The 19,986-nt window shown below is 46.3% G+C and overlaps 1 protein-coding gene across 1 annotated transcript; it reads left to right on the top strand.

The window, feature by feature from the left end:
• Window positions 1-502: 502 nt before the first annotated feature.
• Hdac3 (histone deacetylase 3) lies at window positions 503-19,629 on the top strand. Its single transcript, XM_052742026.1, has 15 exons — window positions 503-635; window positions 731-813; window positions 3,244-3,386; window positions 10,216-10,297; window positions 10,426-10,482; window positions 10,587-10,642; window positions 11,010-11,143; window positions 11,798-11,878; window positions 12,251-12,324; window positions 12,483-12,547; window positions 14,260-14,349; window positions 14,463-14,521; window positions 14,781-14,860; window positions 15,133-15,290; window positions 18,915-19,629. Exons 1-15 carry the CDS (start codon window positions 581-583, stop codon window positions 18,982-18,984), a joined length of 1,287 nt encoding a protein of 428 aa, XP_052597986.1. The 5' UTR covers window positions 503-580; the 3' UTR covers window positions 18,985-19,629.
• The last annotated feature ends 357 nt before the right edge of the window (window positions 19,630-19,986 follow it).

Raw genomic sequence — 19,986 nt, 5'->3', positions numbered from 1 at the left:
GAGGACTGTGCGGCGCGAGCCTGGATCCTCGTGGGTGGTCGGGAGGTCAGGAGGGGCTTTGGCCACCGGTCTAGCCCTCACATCTGGCACAGGTCTTGCCCTCAGATTCCCCGGATGAGTAGAAAGCCAGCAATCTTCCTAGCGCACTGGGAAAATCTGTCTTTCTGCACCTGAGAGGGGCAGGGTGGCCAGATCTTCCAAGGTTCCTAGAGAGGGACCACTGTCCCAAGACCCATCTGGGGCTAGCGGCTGGACGGGATGACTCGGTTTCCCGAGGATATGACCCTGGCCCAGAAAGAAACGGCCCTATAATCCCTATGACTAATGCCACGGGTCCCCGCCCAAGCGCGGAGTCTCAAGCCTCAGAATCCGGACCAGGACAGCAAAGCAGGGGGCCGAACTCCCATTAAGGGGCGGAACACCCATAGGGGGCGTGGCCTGACGTGATCTCGGGAGGCGGGGCCGAGGTCTCCTTTCCGCAGAGGTAGGCTGCGTGCTTGCGCAGCACGCACGCCGGGGGTGGGGCTGGCGGCCGGCGGCGGGCGGGCGGCTGAGGCTCGGGGCCTGGTCCCCCGGCACCATGGCCAAGACCGTGGCGTATTTCTACGACCCCGACGTGGGCAACTTCCACTACGGTAGGGCACAGGGTTGTGCGGGAGGAGAGGTTTCGTGGGAAGGGCTGCAACTCTAGGGGTGGGAACTGACCAACTCTTTCTTTCCCTACCCCCAGGAGCTGGGCACCCGATGAAGCCCCATCGCCTGGCATTGACTCATAGCCTAGTCCTGCATTATGGTCTCTATAAGAAGATGATCGTGAGTCCTGCCACTTCTCTGGGGGTTTGGGCCTGGGAGCGAGCTGCGGCCTTAGGCTAGGTGGGCTGGACATAACCAGGTGCAACCTACCCCAAGGGGGGGGTGCAGCATAGAAGGCACCGGGGACATTGCCTGTGTGCATGGCAGTGGTGGTGGTGGTACTGAGTGGAGGTGTCCCCCGGCTTAATGGGAGATACATTTTTGACCTTAGGTGGGACTCCTTTTTAACTTGACGGCAAACCAGCCCGTGGCTGGGGGGACACTTTGAAGACAGGTTTATTCCTTCACCTCATTTTATTTTATTTACGTGTTAGTGGATCGAACCCAGGGTTTCACACATGTTGAGTGTTTTGCCACTGAAATACACGTCTAGCCTCTCTGCCTTGTACAGTGGATAGTAGGGCAGGACTGAGGATGAGGGTTGGGAGTATATTTTCTAGTGAGATTTCCCCATAATTCCTGCTCCTTTTCCTCTGTCCATTTACCCGAAAGGAGCTAGGATAACTCTTGGAGACAACTCTGCACTTCTTTGTGGTGTACATGTGTAGAGAATATGTTCTGAGATTTTTTTTTTTTTTTTTTTTTTTTTGAGACAGGGTTTCTCTGTGTAGCCCTGGCTGTCCTGGAACTCACTCTGTAGACCAGGCTGGTCTTGAACTCAGAGATCCTCCTGCCTCTGATTCCTGAGTGCTAGGATTAAAGGTGTGCACCACCACCATCTGGCGGGAATTTACTTTTTAATATAGAATGTGGGGTTGGGGATTTAGCTCAGTGGTAGAGCACTTGCCTAGCAAGTGCAAGGTCCTGGGTTCCGTCCTCAGCTCCAGAAAAACAAAACAAAACAAAACAAAACAAAACCAAAATAATAGAATGTATCTACATGGTTCTGCTCAACTCTCCATCTCCCATATTATACAGGTACTGTTTCTCCCCAGCTTGGAATTTCTAGCTGTGAAATGGGAAACTAGCAAGCCCGGCCCTTACGTACCATGAAGATATTCAACATGTAATCAGAGTGTGTGGGCACAGGCAGTGGTTTGGGTATAGAAAAGACTGAGGTGGTATTAGTGTGAGTCTATGAATCCCCTAAAATTGTCTGTGAGTCCTTTTTCTAGGAGAGAAAAAAGTGTTTCCTGTGCAATTTTCAAACCATTGTTTGAACCGCCACCTCTACCCCCACCAAGGATAACCAATCTTTGGTTTAGGACTTTGGATTTCAGCTAGATTGTCATATACCTCAGATTTGATCCCATGAAAAACCCAGAGAAGAGAACAGAATCTGGGTTTAAGAGAGGAGATAAGTATAGAGGGAACCAGGAAAGCTAGGAACGGGCATGTGGGCCAGGAGAAGTGGGCTGAGATGATAGGGAGACTGGGCTGGGGGAGGGATGAGATGGAGTGATCTTCAAGGGTCTTGAGAAAAGCAGCTTGCCTAGCTAATAGCATCCCATCTTCACTCCTAGAGTTCTCACAGAGTAACAAGGAATGGGGGTAGGAAGGTTGTTTTTTATGTTTGGGACAGCCTCCAGGGCTGGGCTCAATGTGAGTGGGCTCAGCCCGAGGACTGGCATAGCACGGCCTGGATTTGGTATCAGGTTTTTCATCTAAACTACCCCCCACCCCCACCCCTCCCTCCTGGAATTGTGAAACCAGTAACAAGACCACGTGTCAAATGAGCAGTGAAAGGGACTTTCATTCTTGGCCAAGAATATAAGTGGGAGACAAACCTCTCACCTCTTAGGAATCAAGAGGTGATCATAGGGGTTGGAGTGATGGTTCAGAGGGCTCAGGTCCCTGCTTCCAAGCCTGATGACCTGAGTCTGAACCCTGAAACCCACATGGTGAGGGGAGAGAATTGACATCTAAGTTTTCCCTGGCTTCACTGTGGCGTGTATACCCACCTACCCCACCCCATCCACACACACACACACACACACACACACACACACACACACATACACACACACACACACACACGTAATATAATTTTAATTAAAAAATAATTTATAGATATAGAGTAAAAAATGAAGTTAGAGAAATAGACATGAGAAAAGGGATAGTCATATATATGTGTATATATATATGCATATATATATTATTATTATTTTTTTTTCTGAGACTGGGCAGAAAATTTCTGGGAATTCAGGCACTCTCTTCTCTCCTTTTTTTGCTTTCCAGTTGTTTCCATGGCAGTTGTCACCTGCCATGGCATTGGGAGTATCATTCCGTGTTTACGAGGAATGATAATTAAGTGAGGTCTTGTCTAGTTGGTCCCTCTTGGGCCGGTCCTGTTTTGGCTAGTCCACCTAGGAGGAATTCCTGCCCTGTAGGTATCCTGCCTTCAAAGATAAGATTAAGGCCGTATAGAAATTCCGCTAGTACTCAGGCGGTGCTCAGGTAACAACTTCAGCTTCTGTCTTCCATCCCCAGGTCTTCAAGCCCTATCAGGCCTCCCAGCACGACATGTGCCGCTTCCACTCGGAGGACTACATCGACTTCCTGCAGAGAGTGAGCCCCACCAATATGCAGGGTTTCACCAAGAGCCTTAACGCCTTCAACGTGGGTGATGACTGGTGAGGGAAGCACGGGATTTTGTTGTCCAGCACCGTGAGGCCGGGCTCTTCATGCAGGCTTATGTGTGGCAGCAGTGGAAGGCGCCTACTAGTCAATGAATTATCGTTCACTCATTTGATGGTTCAGTCAATATTTACCAGTCAGCTGAGCGGTGGCGGCGCACTCCTTTTAATCCCAGCACTCAGGAGGCTCGGAGGCAGGCGGATCTCTGTGAGTTTGAGGCCAGCCTGGTCTACAGAGTGAGTTCCAGGATAGCCAGGGCTACACACAGAGAAACCCTGTCTTAAAAAAAACAAAAACAAACAAAATGCCTACTAGACATTAGCTCTATCTAGACCAGGCCCTGTGCTAAGTATGAAGGATACAGTGCCGAAGAAAAATGACCAAATTTTAATATTGTACCTATTGTATTATTTGCTAAGTAAGTCTTGTGGAGAAATACATGACTGACTTGTAAGTGTGTATATGTGAATTACCTAGCTTTAGGGCAGGGCTGGTCTTAGATGAAATAATAGAGATTGAGTTGAGGTCTGAAAGATGACTGGAGGCTGACAGGAGAGATGTGGTGGGTCGGAGGGACAACATGTGCTATGAGGCTGTGGGAGGGCGGAATACGACTTCTCTGGGGAGTAGCAGAAGGGCCGTTGAGAACCTGAAGAGAACAGTGGTCTGAATGGAGGCTCAGGCGATGAGTGGGCCTTTTTAAAGTATGAAGCCTGAGATGGCTCACATACGTAATCCTGGCACTTAGGAGGCAGAGGCAAGAGAGCTGCTAGTTGAGGGCTAGCCTGCGCTATGCAGTGAGACCCTGTTTTTGTTTGTTTGTTTTTAAAAGTAAGCAGTTACATTGTAAATCAGTGATTTTATTCCTGTAATAGATGAAGGTCATTAAAACCAACCAGGGAACGACAGGACTAGTTTTTAATTAAAAAAAAAAAAATTTTTTTTTTAATGATACTAGGAATTGAATCCAGTCCTTCGTGCTGTGACTCAGGGTTTCTGTTGATAAGCTACATCCCTAATTAGATCAGGTTGACACTGAGCTTGTATTGTAGGCAGAAGACTCAGGCCTGGGACTCTAGAGAATGGGCAACTCTGGGGTATGTTAATAAAAGATAATAAACATAGCAGCTACGGAGTACTCAATCCTGTTTGTTTTGTTTTCTTAGTTATTTATTTACCTGTGAGACAAGGACATCACTATCTAGCCTTGGCTGGTTTGGAACTCACTATGTAGACCAGGCTGGCTTCAAACTCACAGAGATCCACCTGCCTCTCCTGTTCTTTGATTAAAGGCATACACCACCATAGTGGATACTGTTTAAAAATTTTCATTAAAATTTACAATATTCTTGAAAGTAGACTAGAATAGTGAATCTGTGTACATTCTTTACCCAGCTTCCACACTTAGAAGTCAATGACTACTCTTTTTTTCTTTTTCCCGGTGAGACAGGCCTCATTATTTAGTAAATGCTGGCCTTGAACTTGAAATCCTGCTTTAGCCTCCCAAGTGCTGGGGTTCCAGCACGTTCTTCCGTACCTGGGCAGTCTTAATTCACTTGTATCCCTCATGTTACATGATTTTAAAGCAAATCCCAGATGCCACATACTTTTATCCGTAAATGTTTTTTAAAAATATCAATATAGCACCAATATAATAAAATTTAACAGTAATTCTTTTTTTCAAACTAATTCTTTAATGAATTATGCAGTCAGTTTTTAAATGTCTCTCTCTCTCTTTGTGTGTGTGTGTGTGTGAGAGATGCATTTTATTTAAATCAGGATCCAAACAAGAGCTGCACAGTCATTTGATCTCCTGACACTTAATCTGTGTCTTTCCCCTCTCCACTTTGAATTTATTTCTTGAAGAAACAAGGTTGTTGGTCCTCTATGTTGTTTCCTACAAACCTGTGGGTTAATAAGTCCCTTCCCTATTTATGCATCTGCTGAGGGTTGCAAATAACATTTAGTTAATTCTCACGGCAACACTGGACTGTGATAGCCCTTTGCCTGGTGTCGCATCTAAGTAAAGGGAGGTATGGGGAAATTTGCAAGTTTAACTTGAGTGACCTAACTGATGAATGGATGTGTTAGGACTCTGATTTAGAGCCCAGATTTTTTTTGTTTGTTTTGGGGCAAGGTCTTGCCACGTGGCCCCAGGTTGGCCTTGAACTTGTGATCCTGAAAGCCAACTAAAACCGAATCTGCTACAGGCTCCTGAGTGTTAGAATAAATCTTACTCCAGACCCCAGGTTTGCAAGCCAATTTCCTAATCTGTTTCACTGAAAGAGCTGAATGGCAAGTAGTTGGGGCTGCAGGATAAAGGCGAGTTCCTGAGGTTGCCCTGAGCGCCTTTCCCCCCTGATTCGCACGCCTCACTCCCACAGTATAGGAGTGCTCGGAGCTCTCCCTCCATTCAGTCTTTTCGCACCACTTCCATGTGGTTCTCCACTTGCCCTTTCTTCTCTTTGAAAAATCCTTTTAAAATTTTACTATGTGTGTATATCTGCATATGCGTGTGTATGTCATGTGTGGGTCCCTGTGGAGGCCAGAAGAGGTCTTTGGATCCCAGAGGTGGAGTTACAGGTCTCCTGATGTGGGTGCTGGCAGCTGAACTCAGATCTTCTAGAAGAGTAACTAGTGCCTTAACCACTGAGTCATCAGACACCCCGCCGCCCCTTTTCTTCCTTCCCTTCTTCTTCATCTTCTTTGTTTGTTTTGTTTTTCCAAACAGGATCTTCTTATGTAGCCCAGGCTATCATTGAACTGGTGGTCTCCCCACCTCAGCCTCTCAGTGCTGGGATTCTGGGTGTGTGTCGTGGTGCTTGACTTCCCATGAACCTTTCCCTGGCAGCCTTGGTCCGCACTTCTGTCCTGGACACAGTGTCCTGCTCCTTTGGTGTTGGTTTCTTTCTTCCCTTTTCAATTGTTTCTGCTGCTGCTTCGGAGTTCACGTCCCAGGTCTGAGAATGCAGAGTCAGCTCTCAAGCTGAAATGTTCTTGGGAAGTAAGGGAACGCTCCCTCTGGGCATTTCTGATCCGTCAGTTGTCCCTCAAGCGTAAACTATAGCCGTGTTTATCTGTGTTCTGTGTTTCAGAGAATCAGGGTCCCCCCCCCCCCCCTTTTTCTCCCTTCTGTTTTAAAATTAACTTCAAGTTGCTTCCTGACATAATGGCTAAGCCTATCATATCAGCTGAGAAGGCTGGGGCAGGAGGCTTGCCATAGGTCTGAGGCTAGCCTGGTCTACATAGTAAGTTCTAGATCAGTCTGGGTTAAAGTGAGATTCCATCTCAAAGAACAAAAACTGTAATTTTAAAATAAGTAATGTAATATTCATAGCTAAATTATATTTTGGGAAAGAAGCAATTCCATCTATAAATCTCTCTTCCCACTTTATCCTTTACCTGTTTCTTCGGATGTTTATCTTTTTTGTTTGTTTTTTTGAGACAGGGTTTCTCATTGTAGCCCTGGATATCCTAGAACTAGCTCTATAGACCAGGCTGGCCTCGAACTCAGAGATTCATCTGCCCCTGCCTTCCATGTGCTGGGATTAAAGGCGTATGCCACCATGCCCAGCTATGCTGTTTATCTCTACATTTCAAAATAATAAAGTTACTTTACCACTGCTACTCCTACTAATCTGTAATATTTAGATAATACCTACTATGTACTAGGTACTATTTTAAATGCTTTGCAGCCATTTTCTTAATATCAACAACCCCTTATCAAGCAGGGCTTACTGTAGGTTCCTTTGTACAGATAACGGTACAGTTAAACAGCTTGTCCACCCAGCCTCACTGTCACCAACTACATAGGTGAATGTAGGTTGTCAGCCTTCTGAATCTGGCTTACACTCATACTTCTCCACTGTATTATCTCTTATTGCTGTTTCTTTTATCAATTTTAGATGTTGTCTAATAAGCCATCGGTGTGGGGTATGAGTAGTTCATTTTCTCATACTATCCCACTCTGTTCCCCTTTCTCCCAGTTCACAATGCAGTAATATCACAGTTTATGTCATTGATGTGTTTATTTCCTTGGAAATCTATTTTTTCATTGATTTACTTAGTTTTGGAGGGGTAGCTCATGTGTGTTGGTCCGAGGACAGCCTATGGAAGTAGATCTCCGTTTGGGTTCCACAGACTCAATCCAGGTCATCAGACTCTGGCAGGTGCCCTCCCCTCCCTCCCCCATCTGCTAGACCATCTTGATGATTCCTTATTTGTATGTTTGTTTATTTATTTATTTAGAGACAGGGCCTCTGGAGCCTAGGTTGTATAGCCAAGGATGACCTGAACTCCTGATCCTCCTTTGTGTACTTCAGAATGCTATGATTACAGGGTGAGCCACTACATCTAGCCTCAACTTTTTTTTTTTTTGAGACAGGGTCTGATTGTGTAGCCTTGGCTGGCCTAGAACTCCCGCTATAGACAGTCTAACCACAAGGTCACAGAGATTGTCTGGCCTCTGGTCCTGAATGCTGGAATTAAGGATGTCTACCACCATGCCCAGCCTTCACATTTTAAAATTTATCAGTGTTCTGTGCTTACATTATTATTATTATTGTTTTGGTTTTTTGAGACAGAGTTTCTCTGTGTGTAGCCATGGCTGTCCTGGAACTCGCCCTGTTGACCAGGCTGGCCTTGAACTCATAGAGTTTCTCCTGCCTCTGCCTCTTAAGTGCTGGGACTAAAGGCGTGTGCCACCACCACCCAGCTATGCTTACATTATTATAACTAAGGTGCCAAATAGTACTACTATTATTTAATCTATTTTTCTGTATAACTTTTTGTTTTTCCTAGAATTGATAATTACATTATTTTTTTTCCAGTTTGCTTAGTTTTCTACTTATCAAACACAAATTCTTTTTAAATACTTTGAAAAACCATAAAACTCCCTATACTTTGTTCTTAAGGTCCTGGGAATTGAACCCAAGGCCTGTGCATGCTAGACAAGCACTCTAACACTGAGCTATGTGCTCCTATCTAATCATATTTTCTTACATGGTCAGTGTATAGGCTGCACTGGTTTTCTGGAGAGCTAAGGCTAGGGATTTATTTATTTAGTGTGGCACTTGGCTGTGTGCATGCTGTGCTTCTGTGTTTAAGAATTTAAGCTTGATGTAGTTAAAATATTTAAAATTTTTAAAGTTTTATTTATTTCATGTATACGAATATTTTGCCTTTGTGCATATACGTGCACCATGTTCACGCACATACATGTGTACCATGTTCATGCCTGTTGGATCTTTAGGAACTGGAATTGCAGAGGTTTATGAGCCAACATGTGGGTACTGGGAATTGAACCCAGATCGTCTGTAAAAGCAACAAGTGCTGTTAACCATAAGCCGTCTCTCCAGCCCCTATTTAAAGTATTTTTAAAAACTAGGTACAAAGGTATAACCTACATACAGTATTTTTTCCTTTTTAAAAAAGATTTTTATTTATGAGTATGTATGTATCTGTGTGAGTGAATGCTGTGCCATGTGTGAGGGTACTCCTGAAGGCCAGAAGATCTTTTGGAACTGGTGTTACTTGTGGTTCCTACCTCCCGCACCTCCCTGTGCGTGAGTGTGTGTGTATTCGTGTATATGAAGGTGTATATATGTGGAGTCCAGAGGGCAACACTGGGTGTCAGATCTCAAGTGCTATCCACCTTGTTTATGTTTTTGATGTTGTTTTGTCTCTATGTGGCTCTGGCTGTTCTGGGACTCACTATGTAGGCTGGCCTTGAATTTACAGAGATCTGCCTGCTTCTGCCTCCAGAGTGCTGAGATTAAAGCATGCACCTCCACACCTGGCCACCTTGATTTTTTTTTTTAGACAGGGTTTCTCTGTGTAACAGCCCTGGCTGTGCTAGAACTCACTCCGTAGACTAGGCTGGCCTCAGACTCACAGAGATCCCCTTGCCTCTGCCTCCTGAGCATTGGGATTAAAGGCGTGCGCTGCCGCCGCCACCGCCGCCGCCACCACCACCACCACCCAGCTGCTACCTTGATGTTTTAAACAAGGTCTCTCACTGGTCTTGAACTAATAGTCTAGGCTGACTAGCCAGTAACCCCCTTAGATCTGCCTCCCCAGAGCTGGGATTAGAAGCATAAGCCCCCAAACTTGACCTTTTTACATGGGTTCCTAAGTTCTAATCAGGTCCTCCTGCTTGTAACACAAGCACTTTAGCTGGCCAAGCTGTCTTCCCAGCTCTGAGGTGTCATGTTTCTGAGAGTTGATAGAGTACACCAGAGTACTGGATAGTTCCTTCACTCTACAAATGTGGTCAATCCCTTCTCTCCACCTCAGCTCCAAGCAACTATTGATCTGATCTCTATCCTTGTATTTGTCGTTTCTAGAATGTTACGTAAGTGGAGATATACAGTTTGTAGGTGGTAATCCATATAGGTGACTTGTGGCTTATTGTGCTAACAATGAGCTAAAGGCCTTCAGTTGGTTGTCTCCTTTTTAGTGTTTCACACAAATGGGAACGCACTTCTTTCACGTGTGTAACCATGAGGAATGTCATTGCACATTATGTCAAAGTGTGGCGCACATAGACACCTCCTATGATGAACCGACCTCTTACAGCTCAGCTTATTCACATTTTCTTGAACCCAAGAACCTAGAAGCTGTTGGCTTTGCTTCCCAGGGAGGGTACAAACTCCCCGGCAGTCGAACATTTTTATGATTTGGTCTAAGATCTTTGTGGAATAAGTCTGAAGATGGCTCAGGTGTGGAGGAGGAGAGGGGAGCTGGTAGATAGTGGAAATTGGAGTTTGGGTGGGGAAGGAGGTGGACAGCAGCAAGCGGGGTGTAACTGGACTCTCTCCCCTGCAGCCCAGTGTTTCCCGGGCTCTTCGAGTTCTGCTCCCGCTACACAGGTGCATCTCTGCAAGGAGCAACGCAGCTGAACAACAAGGTGATGTAGCCCCTAGTCCTGGTCCCATGGCCCGTGGGTCTCCAGAATCAGGACCACATACAGTCTTGACACGGAACCCAGCTTCAGTGGTGGGCAGGAAGAAGACTGAATGGGCATTTGTCTTTCAGATCTGTGACATTGCCATCAACTGGGCTGGTGGTCTACACCATGCCAAGAAGTTTGAGGTAAGGCTGCAATGGGGAAGACTGGCTACCACTGGTTGGGTGATCAGAATGACAGTGTTGGGGGAGGAGAATTGTTCCTCTGCTTATAAAACCATCTCCCCCAGGCCTCTGGCTTCTGCTACGTCAATGACATTGTAATTGGTATCCTGGAGCTGCTCAAGTAAGTACTCCTGGAGGAGAAGGGGAGACTGTAGAGACTGGGATGAGTCCCCCAGGCCTTGGCCCCAGCCCTGACCTCCTGCCCCACCGGCTTCTCTCAAGTCAGTGATGCTTTTCTCAAGTGTCTTCTTCCTCGTACCACAGTGTGTTCCCTGCTGCCCGCTCACATTTCAGCCGCCTCTGCGCATCCTTTTTCCTCCCCATCTCTAGACTTCAGGAGGAAGGCCAGGGCTGCCTGGAGGAAACTTGGTGGGATGAGGTTTCAAGTGACTTGGCCAGAGCAGACCCTAAATAATTCCAGAGCTTGTGTTGGGGAGAAGATGGGGCATTCACTTCTTCCCCAGACCACAGCTTTATCCTCACACCAGGTACCACCCTCGGGTGCTCTACATTGATATCGACATCCACCATGGTGATGGGGTTCAGGAAGCCTTCTACCTCACTGACCGGGTCATGACTGTGTCGTTCCACAAGTACGGAAATTACTTCTTTCCTGGAACAGGTAGGGAAGAACATCACTGTGGTTTTTGTACCTCTTAGCTCTTTGTGTGTGTTTTGTTTTGAGACAGGGTCTTGCTCTGTAGCCCAGGCTAGGCTTGAACTCAGAATCCTCTATAATCAGCATCCTGAATGATGGTATTACAGGCACGTACCACTGCACCTGGCCATCCTTCAGCTCGTTGCCATGACTGGCTCCTTAGCCTTCTGTGCTTAAGTCTCAAAGGAAAAAAAAAAAGAGAGAGAAAGAAAGAAAGATCAGGGACTGGAGAGATGACTCAGCTGTGAAGAGCATTTACTGCCCTTGCAGAGGACACAGATTCTGTTCCCACCACTCACATGGCAGCTCACAACTGTCTGTAACTCCCAGTTCCAGAAGATCTGATGCCCTCTTCTGACCTCCATGGACACCAGGCACGAACCGGGCAGGAAGGCACATACCTGTAATCCCAGCAATCAGCAGGAGGAGGCAGGGGAAGTGAGAGTTCAAAGCTAGCCTGAGCAATATAGCAGGCTCCTGGCCAGCCTGAGTTATATAGCTGTGCCCCTGTATTGAGTGAACGCTGGAGCCTTAGAGAGCACATGGTAGAGGGCACAGAAGGGACAGCTGTGTTACGGAAACTTACCGTGCATGGCTGCTGTACCCACTTTTCTGTAGGTGACATGTATGAAGTTGGAGCAGAGAGTGGCCGCTACTACTGTCTCAATGTGCCCTTACGGGACGGCATTGATGACCAGAGTAAGTACTGATGACCTCCCATGCTCACTTTCCCCCTTCTTTTTCTCTTTCAATTAACCCTTTTCTGCCTGGTATTGTCTATTGTTGGGCCAAGGATGAATGACCTTCAGAGGGACCGTGAACCCCTGGAATTTGTATGCAATATATTATGTATATGTGTGTTTCATTTACTTATTATTTTTCTGGGAAGAAGGTTGTTAGTCAGTCACTCATAGCAGTTTGTGGCACCCTCCCGAAGTTCAGAACCAGTGGTTGGTTCTGTGGGTTGCCCCTTTCCTGGGCTACATGCTCTCTCAACCCCCTTTTTCCTTTTGTTCCCTGTCTCCCCATCCCCTTGGGGTGCCAGGTTGCCCACCTTTGGCCCTCTCCCAGGTTACAAGCACCTTTTCCAGCCAGTCATCAGCCAGGTGGTGGACTTCTACCAACCTACGTGTATCGTGCTCCAGGTAATGCTGTTCACGCTTCCCTAAGAGGGCTTTCCTGGGCTTGAGGAAGGAGATCGGGGAAGAAGAAGTTCCCCAAAGTGGTGAGGGAGGACAGTGGAGGACACTGGTTTTCTGATCATTCATGTTACTGTAGCCATCTGGGTTTTTCTTTTTTGCAGTGTGGAGCAGACTCCCTGGGCTGTGATCGATTAGGCTGTTTCAATCTCAGCATCCGAGGACATGGGTGAGAACTGACTTCCTTCTTGTTCTTGTTGTTCTTATTTAAAGTTGTATTTCATCATCATCATCATGATGATCATCATCTTCATCATGTGTGTATCTGTGTATCCTTGCCCATACATAAATATACATACTACAAACAACACACAACAAAAATCCAATGAAGGAAAAATAACAAGACAGGGTAACAACTTTTTAATTATACTTGTTTTTTTTTTAAGATCTTACTGTGTGGCACAGGCTGATTTTGAACTTGTGATCCTCCTGTTTTAGGAGGATCACAAGCTCGGGTCACCACACCTGGCTTGGGAATTTTTACTATGGACAGTGTGCTTTGGGAGGGGTTTTCTGAGAAGTTGAAATGGGAGCTGAGACCTGGAGACTAAGAAGGAGTGAGCCATAAAAGGAGCACAGAGAATCCTGCCCCAAGCAATGAGAAGGGCCAGCGGAAAGCCCTAAGACTGAAAAAGCTGCTGTCTTGACGAGGAGTTTCCTTTATTTCTAAAGCCAGTGAGGCCAGAACGCAGTGAGGTGCTGAAAACTGGCCAGGCTGAGATTGTGCAGAGCTATTAGACCATTGATGATAGAAAACTGCTGAAGGATTTTAAACAGGGCAGTGACATGGGTCAGTGAGTTTGAAGTGATTGTTCTCTGCTAAATGAAGAAAGGTTTGGGGCGGGAGTTGGGGCACAGGATGGGTAGTGGGAAGCCAGTTATGAAGTCATTAACATGGTTTGGGTGGGGATGTAGTGATGGAGAGAAGTAAGGGGTTTGAAGATGTACACTGAAGATTAAAACAGTATGGCTGGGACACTGAGGAGAGCAGTTGAGTAGCAGATAAGGTGCCAGGGAGAATTAAGCAAGACAGAGTGAGGATGTGCTTTATTTTAAAATATTTATCGAGACACAAAATATTAAGGTATACTGATGTTTTTAAAGAATTTTTTTTTACTTGTTCATTTGTGTGTGTGTGTGTGTGTGTGTGTGTGTGTGTGTGTGTGTGTGTGTGTGTGTGTGAGCTCCAGAAGTGGGTATTGTCTCTCCTGGAGCTAGAGTTACAGGTGATTATGAGCTGCCCAGTGTACATGCCTGGAACTGAAACTCTGGTTTTCAGGAAGAGCAGTAAACACCCTTAACTGCTGCGTCAACTCTCCAGCCCTTAGAGTACGCTAGTCCTGAACATACAGCTCAGTGGCAGGAGGGCATCGGGAGGGGACAGGGTGAGTAGCACACTCAGTAAAAGTGCTTGTTACACAAACATGAAGACTTGGGTTTGATCCCCAGAACCCGTGTAAGAATGTCAGGCCCAGTGGCATGCAGTTATGATCCATAATCCTAGCCCTGGTGAGGTAGAGACAAGAAGATTCATAGAGCTTGGTGGCCAGCCAGTTTAGCCTACTTGGGAAAAAAAAAACCACGTGGATAGTACCTTTAAAACAACACTTGAGGATGTCTTCTGGCTCCTCTGTACGTGTGTGCCCACATACACACATCCCCAGCACACACACTCAGGCATCAGCACACATGCACTGACACACACCTGAAGACTCACACACACATCTACACAAGCAATCACACACAAAGAATGCCACACTGTAAATTCTACCCAGAACGACACAGAGAACATTGACTTGCCAGTCTCTTTGCTCAACATTTCAAGTAATACCTGGGGTCACATGTCTTGGATTCACCCAGTCCTCTGATTGCTTCTAACAGGGAATGTGTTGAATATGTCAAGAGCTTCAATATCCCTCTCCTGGTGCTGGGTGGTGGCGGCTACACTGTCCGAAACGTTGCCAGGTGCTGGTGAGTACTCTGTTTCTTTCTCTTTTGTGGTTTGCTATGGACTCCCTGAAACTGGAGGGATGGTCCTTGTAGCCCACATGGTCAACCTAACTCCCCCTGCTTGCTGGTTTCAGGACCTATGAAACATCTCTGCTGGTAGAAGAGGCCATTAGTGAGGAACTTCCCTATAGTGGTAAGGTCCACCTCATGATGTCCCCACAAAGGGGGACCACTCTCACCAGTCCCCAGAGTGACCTTGTTTGAAGGCAGATGGGAAATGGTGCGTTTTAGGAGCTCTGCAGATTAAACCCCTGGGCTCAGAGCAGAGCAAATAACTCTTATACATGGGGACCAGGATGGGGAAAGGAGATGGGAGTGTCATGGGACTTACCTTTTTGTATCTCAGCCATACTAATGGTTCATCCCCTCTCCAATCCCTTCTTATCTCTAAGAATACTTCGAGTACTTTGCCCCAGACTTCACGCTCCATCCAGACGTCAGCACCCGCATCGAGAATCAGAACTCACGACAGGTTAGCAGCTTGGAGAAGCTGGACACGGCGATGAAGAGGACTCAGGAGAGGTCCGGGAGGTGGGAAGTAGGAGAAAGCGAGAGAAGGAAGTTCTGGCTGTCGCTGTCTCTCTTACCATCTCAGGGCAGCCCAGGATAAAGTAAAGACAGTTGTCAACTGTCTGAACTTGAAATACTACTTAAAACCAGGACGGTCAGGGTAGAAGGCAGAGAGAAGGGTGTGTTCTCTGGGGATCACCCAGGATCTGCTGGCTTTTCTTTCCTCTCAACTAGTACCTGGACCAGATCCGCCAGACAATCTTTGAAAACTTGAAGATGCTGAACCATGCGCCGAGTGTCCAGATTCATGATGTCCCTGCAGACCTCCTGACGTATGACAGGACCGATGAGGCTGACGCGGAAGAGAGAGGGCCCGAGGAGAACTACAGCAGGTTTGGGGCAGGGCCTTGAGAGCAGGGGCTCACTCAGGTTCGCAGAGCAGGCTTCTGAGTGGAAGAGTCGACGGGCGACGCTCCTTCAGCAGGCCCGCCTCCTCCTCTAAAGGAGAAAGCTGCAAGTTTTCTACCTTTTGACACTTTTAATAACAAAACAGCATATTTATTGAAAATGGTATAAACAGTATCAAAATATGTTCTTTTTACACAGTCCCAGAATCATTCCACGAGAGTAACCACTCTTCATGGTTTGACTTAAGTCTTTTTGGACAGATCATGTTCCGTAGATTATAAGAATACTTCCACGTGCACATGCACACATGCAGAAATTTATTTACGTAGTTACTTTTTTTTCTTTGATGCTTTATCTATTTATTTATTTTTTTATTGTCGTCGTCGTTGATGTTTTTCTCTGTGCAGACCAGTCTGGCCTCGAAATCAGAGATCCTCCTGCCTCTGCCTCTTGAGTACTGGGTTTAAAGGCATGAGCCACCATGCCTGGTTCTTTCTTGGTGTTTTTGAGATTGGGTTTCACTATCATAGCCCAAGCTGGCCCTGAGTTCACGATAATTCTCTGCCTCAGCTTCCTAAATGCTGGGTTAAAGGCATGTCCCACCCTACCCAGCTTGTTTATAAATTTTTTGTTAATACAAATAAGAGTATTCACTGTATGTTGCTCTGACTTGCATTTGCCTGTTTCTTTGAAAAAGATTCTTCTGTGTCAGCATGTATAGATCGGTGTTTTCTCAGTTGTATCATCATTGTGTGGTGAGAGCATAATGTAATCAGTTACTGCTCGTGGATACTTACAGTATCCCCACCCCACTCCACTACTATTAAAGTAGTAAAGAAGGTGGCCCCGAATCCCCTAGGTATACATCTTTGCATGCTTGTTTGAGTGGGTCAGATTCTCAGAATTGTCGGTGTTAGGGCAAAGGCCGTATGTAGTAAAACTTTTTATATTTGCTGTCAAATTGCCTTCTAAGAAGTCTTCAGTGGTTTATTTACATTCTTTTTTTTTTTAACCTTTTATTTATTTTTAGAGTCATTTATTTTATTTTATATGTATGGTGTTTCACCTGCATGTATTTATGTGCACCACTGTGTGCCTGGTGCCTGCTAAGGCCAGAAGAGGGTGTCAGATCCCCTGGAACTAGAGTTAAAGGTGGTTGTGAGCTGCCATGTGGGTGCCGGGAAGAGAGCTCCGGTCCTTTGCAATAGCAGGGAGTACTCTTAACTACGGTGATTTACATTCTTGCCAGCATTTTCCTCAGTCCTTCTGAGCATTGAACCAGACAGGTCACTGCCCACATTCTGTTTTGTAGGGTTCTTAGGTTTATTTGTTCAGCTGTCTTCTCCGGGTTTGAGAAATGTATTGAGTGAAGTGTGTGTGTAAATAATCTTTCTTAGATCTATGTTGAAATGTTTGTAGCTAGAATGAAATAGGGAGGGAAAGATTATATATATATTTTGCTGTTTGTTAATTCTTGAAGAAATTTCTGGAAACTTAAGAGAATGAACAACAGAACCCAGAAGGGCAGAGAGAGAGAAAGAGAGAGAGAGAGAGAGAGAGAGAGAGAGAGAGAGAGAGAGAGAGAGAGAGAGAGAGAATGAAAGGGAAGGAAGGAAAGGAAGGAAGGAAGGAAGGAAGGAAGGAAGGAAGGAAGGAAGAAAGAAAGAAAGAAAGAAAGAAAGAAAGAAAGAAAGAAAGAAAGAAAGAAAGAAAGAAAGAAAGAAAGAAAAAGAAAGGGAGGGAGGGCTGGAGAGATGGCTCAGTGGTTAAGAGCACTGGCTGCTCTTCCAGAGGTCCTGAGTTCAATTCCCAGCAACCACATGGTGGCTCCCAACCATCTGTAATGAGATCTAGTGCCCTCTTCTGTCATGCAGGCAGAACACTGTATATAATAAATAAATCTTTATAAACAAAAAGAGAGAGAGAAAGGAGAGAGAGACAGAGATAGATAGAGAGATAGAGATAGAGATGGACTTAGTAGGGGAACAGATCTTACAGGACTGAGACCACTGAGTTGATGTTGGGCTCTGCTGCAGATGTGGACGACTTCTCAGTTCCTTCTAGAACCTGCTTCCTAGGTTGTAGAATTCTGGCCTCCACTCTGTCCTCTGGACTTGGTCTTGACCACTTTGGCCCTTGGACTTCCCCAGTCTCCCTCCCGTGGGTAACCCCGTATTCCCTGGCTTGGGTGAGGAAGTATCGAACATCTGGCTCAGGCTCCTTCTGACCATCATCTCTTTGTATCTCCTGATCTCTAAAGGCGGACTTCCAGAAACTAATTTCCACTGTCTTAGTTGGTTTGGCAGCACCTGTTTCTGAGTTCTCCCTTTTGTCTAGGTTTGACTTTTTCTTCTACAGTCACGTGCTCACTTCTGGTTCTCGTCTCTGCATTATTCAGCCTTCGGGACAGCCCGCAGGAGCTTCCTTCTGTTTCTCAGCCTCGCCTCACCGTCAGGCCACCTGCTGCCCGGCTCCAGCTAACATGACTTGCAGAGTGGCCACGACGAGTTACCGCCTTTGCAAAGCCCTGGGCTCCACACGAAGTACTTCATGTTGTCATGCTGTTGCCGTGGGACAGCCTAAGAGGTGGCTCTTACCCACAGATGACTGGAGGAGGAATCCAAGGCTCAGAAAGATGAAGGAACTTTCCTAGGGTTCTGCAGTTCCTATCAGGGCTGAGACTCGGTCCTAAACGTTGACTCCCCTCCTTTTACCCGGGGCTTTTGGAGGTGATAGAGATGGGCTTAGCTTACTGAGTAGACAGACCTTGTCTGCCTTTGGTTCCTTAGCTTCTCTTCAGTGACCTTCTAATTCTCTCTTTCAGAGATTAGTTTTCCCAAGAGAAGGAGGCCAGTGTCGAGTGCTTGCTGACCGTGTATTGCTGTCACTTCCCTTCCCATGGGAGTTTAGCACCATGTCAGTCTCCCCGCAAACCTTTCCTTCTCCTTGCACTTAGAAGCAACAACTTGAAAACATCAAGCTGCATACAGATCCCTTACCTCATCTTCTGAAACTACTTTTGTCTGCCCACATGACCCCCAACAGTCCTGGCCTCCTTGTCATTCTGGAATGGCTCAGTTTCCTTGGATCTTGTGATTTCATTTTTTTTTTTTTTTTTTTTTTTTTTGGATCTTATGACTTCTGTACTTGGTTTTCTTGTGGCTTGACGCAACCTTCCTGAGCTCATTGCCTGGCCAGCTTCTTCACAGAAGTCAGGTATTTCATTCTCAGAGCAGTCTCTCCTGGCAATTGTAGGTAAAATGTCATCCTCTTGTTCACATCAGGCTCAGTCACGTAGGACACTCCACCGTTTGAAGTTACTGTATTCATTCCTTTGCTTTGTTATTGCTGGTCTCATGAGGTAAGCTTTGAGACATTGGTGCAAACCTTGTCTGGCTGATTCTCTGCCCTTTTGCTGAGGCCTACAGCAGTACCTCGCACACAGAAGTCTCCATGTATTGGATACGTGGATTGCAGTAAGTCCCTGCCAGCAAGAGGAGAGGAACTGGCTTTGGAGAAGACTAACAGAGAATTGACTCTGAGGAGGGCGCTGGGAGGAGTCTGGAACTTGAAGAGTGGGTTCCTAATCTCTTGTCCTTGCTTTGCAGGCCAGAGGCGCCCAATGAATTCTATGATGGAGACCATGACAACGACAAGGAGAGTGATGTGGAGATTTAAGAGCAGCATGGATCTGTGCCCAGGAATTCCTTTTCATCTCTTGGGTGGGAAGGAGAGTATGGCTCCCCCGGTCCTGAACTGGGGACCCCCAGGGCTTTTACTAACTCTGGTGAAGGGTTTGGAAGCCACATGTGGTTCTAGAATCATCTACCCTTTTTCCTCAAACTGTCATAACCTGATGATGGTCCCTACTGGGGATGAGACGGGGACAAAGGTCGGAACATTATGGGTCAGGAGCCCTAGAAGCTGTTCCCAGCCCCTCTGGCCCTGCGTTTGTCCCTCCCTGCTTCCAACTCAGAGACTTTAGGGATGACATTTTTGACAGTACTGAGGTCACCTCTGATGTTGTCCTGGGTTCCTCCACAGCAGTTCTTGTACCCACGGCAGGTGAACAGTGAGGGGGAGGAGGGCCTGGCTCTCGAACCCTGAACTGCAGAGGGAGTGCACTGGCAGATAGGGGAGGATGTGAAGATGGCCTGCTCTAACTGGCTTTGTGTCCATTTTACCACTGTTTGTAATCTAATAAACCAATCGGTATTTTTTGTACCTCCTGGGAATTTTAATTCTTGTTAGCTACCTATGTATGATGGGAAAAGGAAGTAGAGATGATGATGTGTATAATAAATTGTTAACGTTCATTCAGGACTTTATGTTAGGACCTGTGTGTGTATTCTCCATGGATTATTTTACTCAAATGGGGAATTAACAGAACATCTCTGCTAAAGAGTTATATTAACATGGGCAGATTACTGGCCTGAGAAGGTGTAAAAGATGGCTTTAGGTATGTGAGCATGGGTGTTTGAGAAGAGGATTCTAGGTGGTAAAGATAGCCTGAGATAAGCACAGTAAGTACTCAGGTATGCTGGAAATAAGAAACTGCAGCTAGCCAGGTGGTGGTGGCCCACACCTTTAATCAGAGCACTCGGGAGGCAGAGCCAGGCGGATCTTGGTGAGTTCAAGGCCAGCCTGGTCTACAGAGCGAGTTCCAGGACAGGCGCAAAG

The sequence above is a fragment of the Peromyscus californicus genome, unplaced genomic scaffold, assembly GCF_007827085.1.
Source record: "Peromyscus californicus insignis strain IS unplaced genomic scaffold, ASM782708v3 Scaffold_17__1_contigs__length_78620276, whole genome shotgun sequence".
In the NCBI taxonomy this organism is placed as follows: domain Eukaryota; kingdom Metazoa; phylum Chordata; class Mammalia; order Rodentia; family Cricetidae; genus Peromyscus; species Peromyscus californicus.
This window is presented reverse-complemented; position numbering and strand designations above follow the sequence as displayed.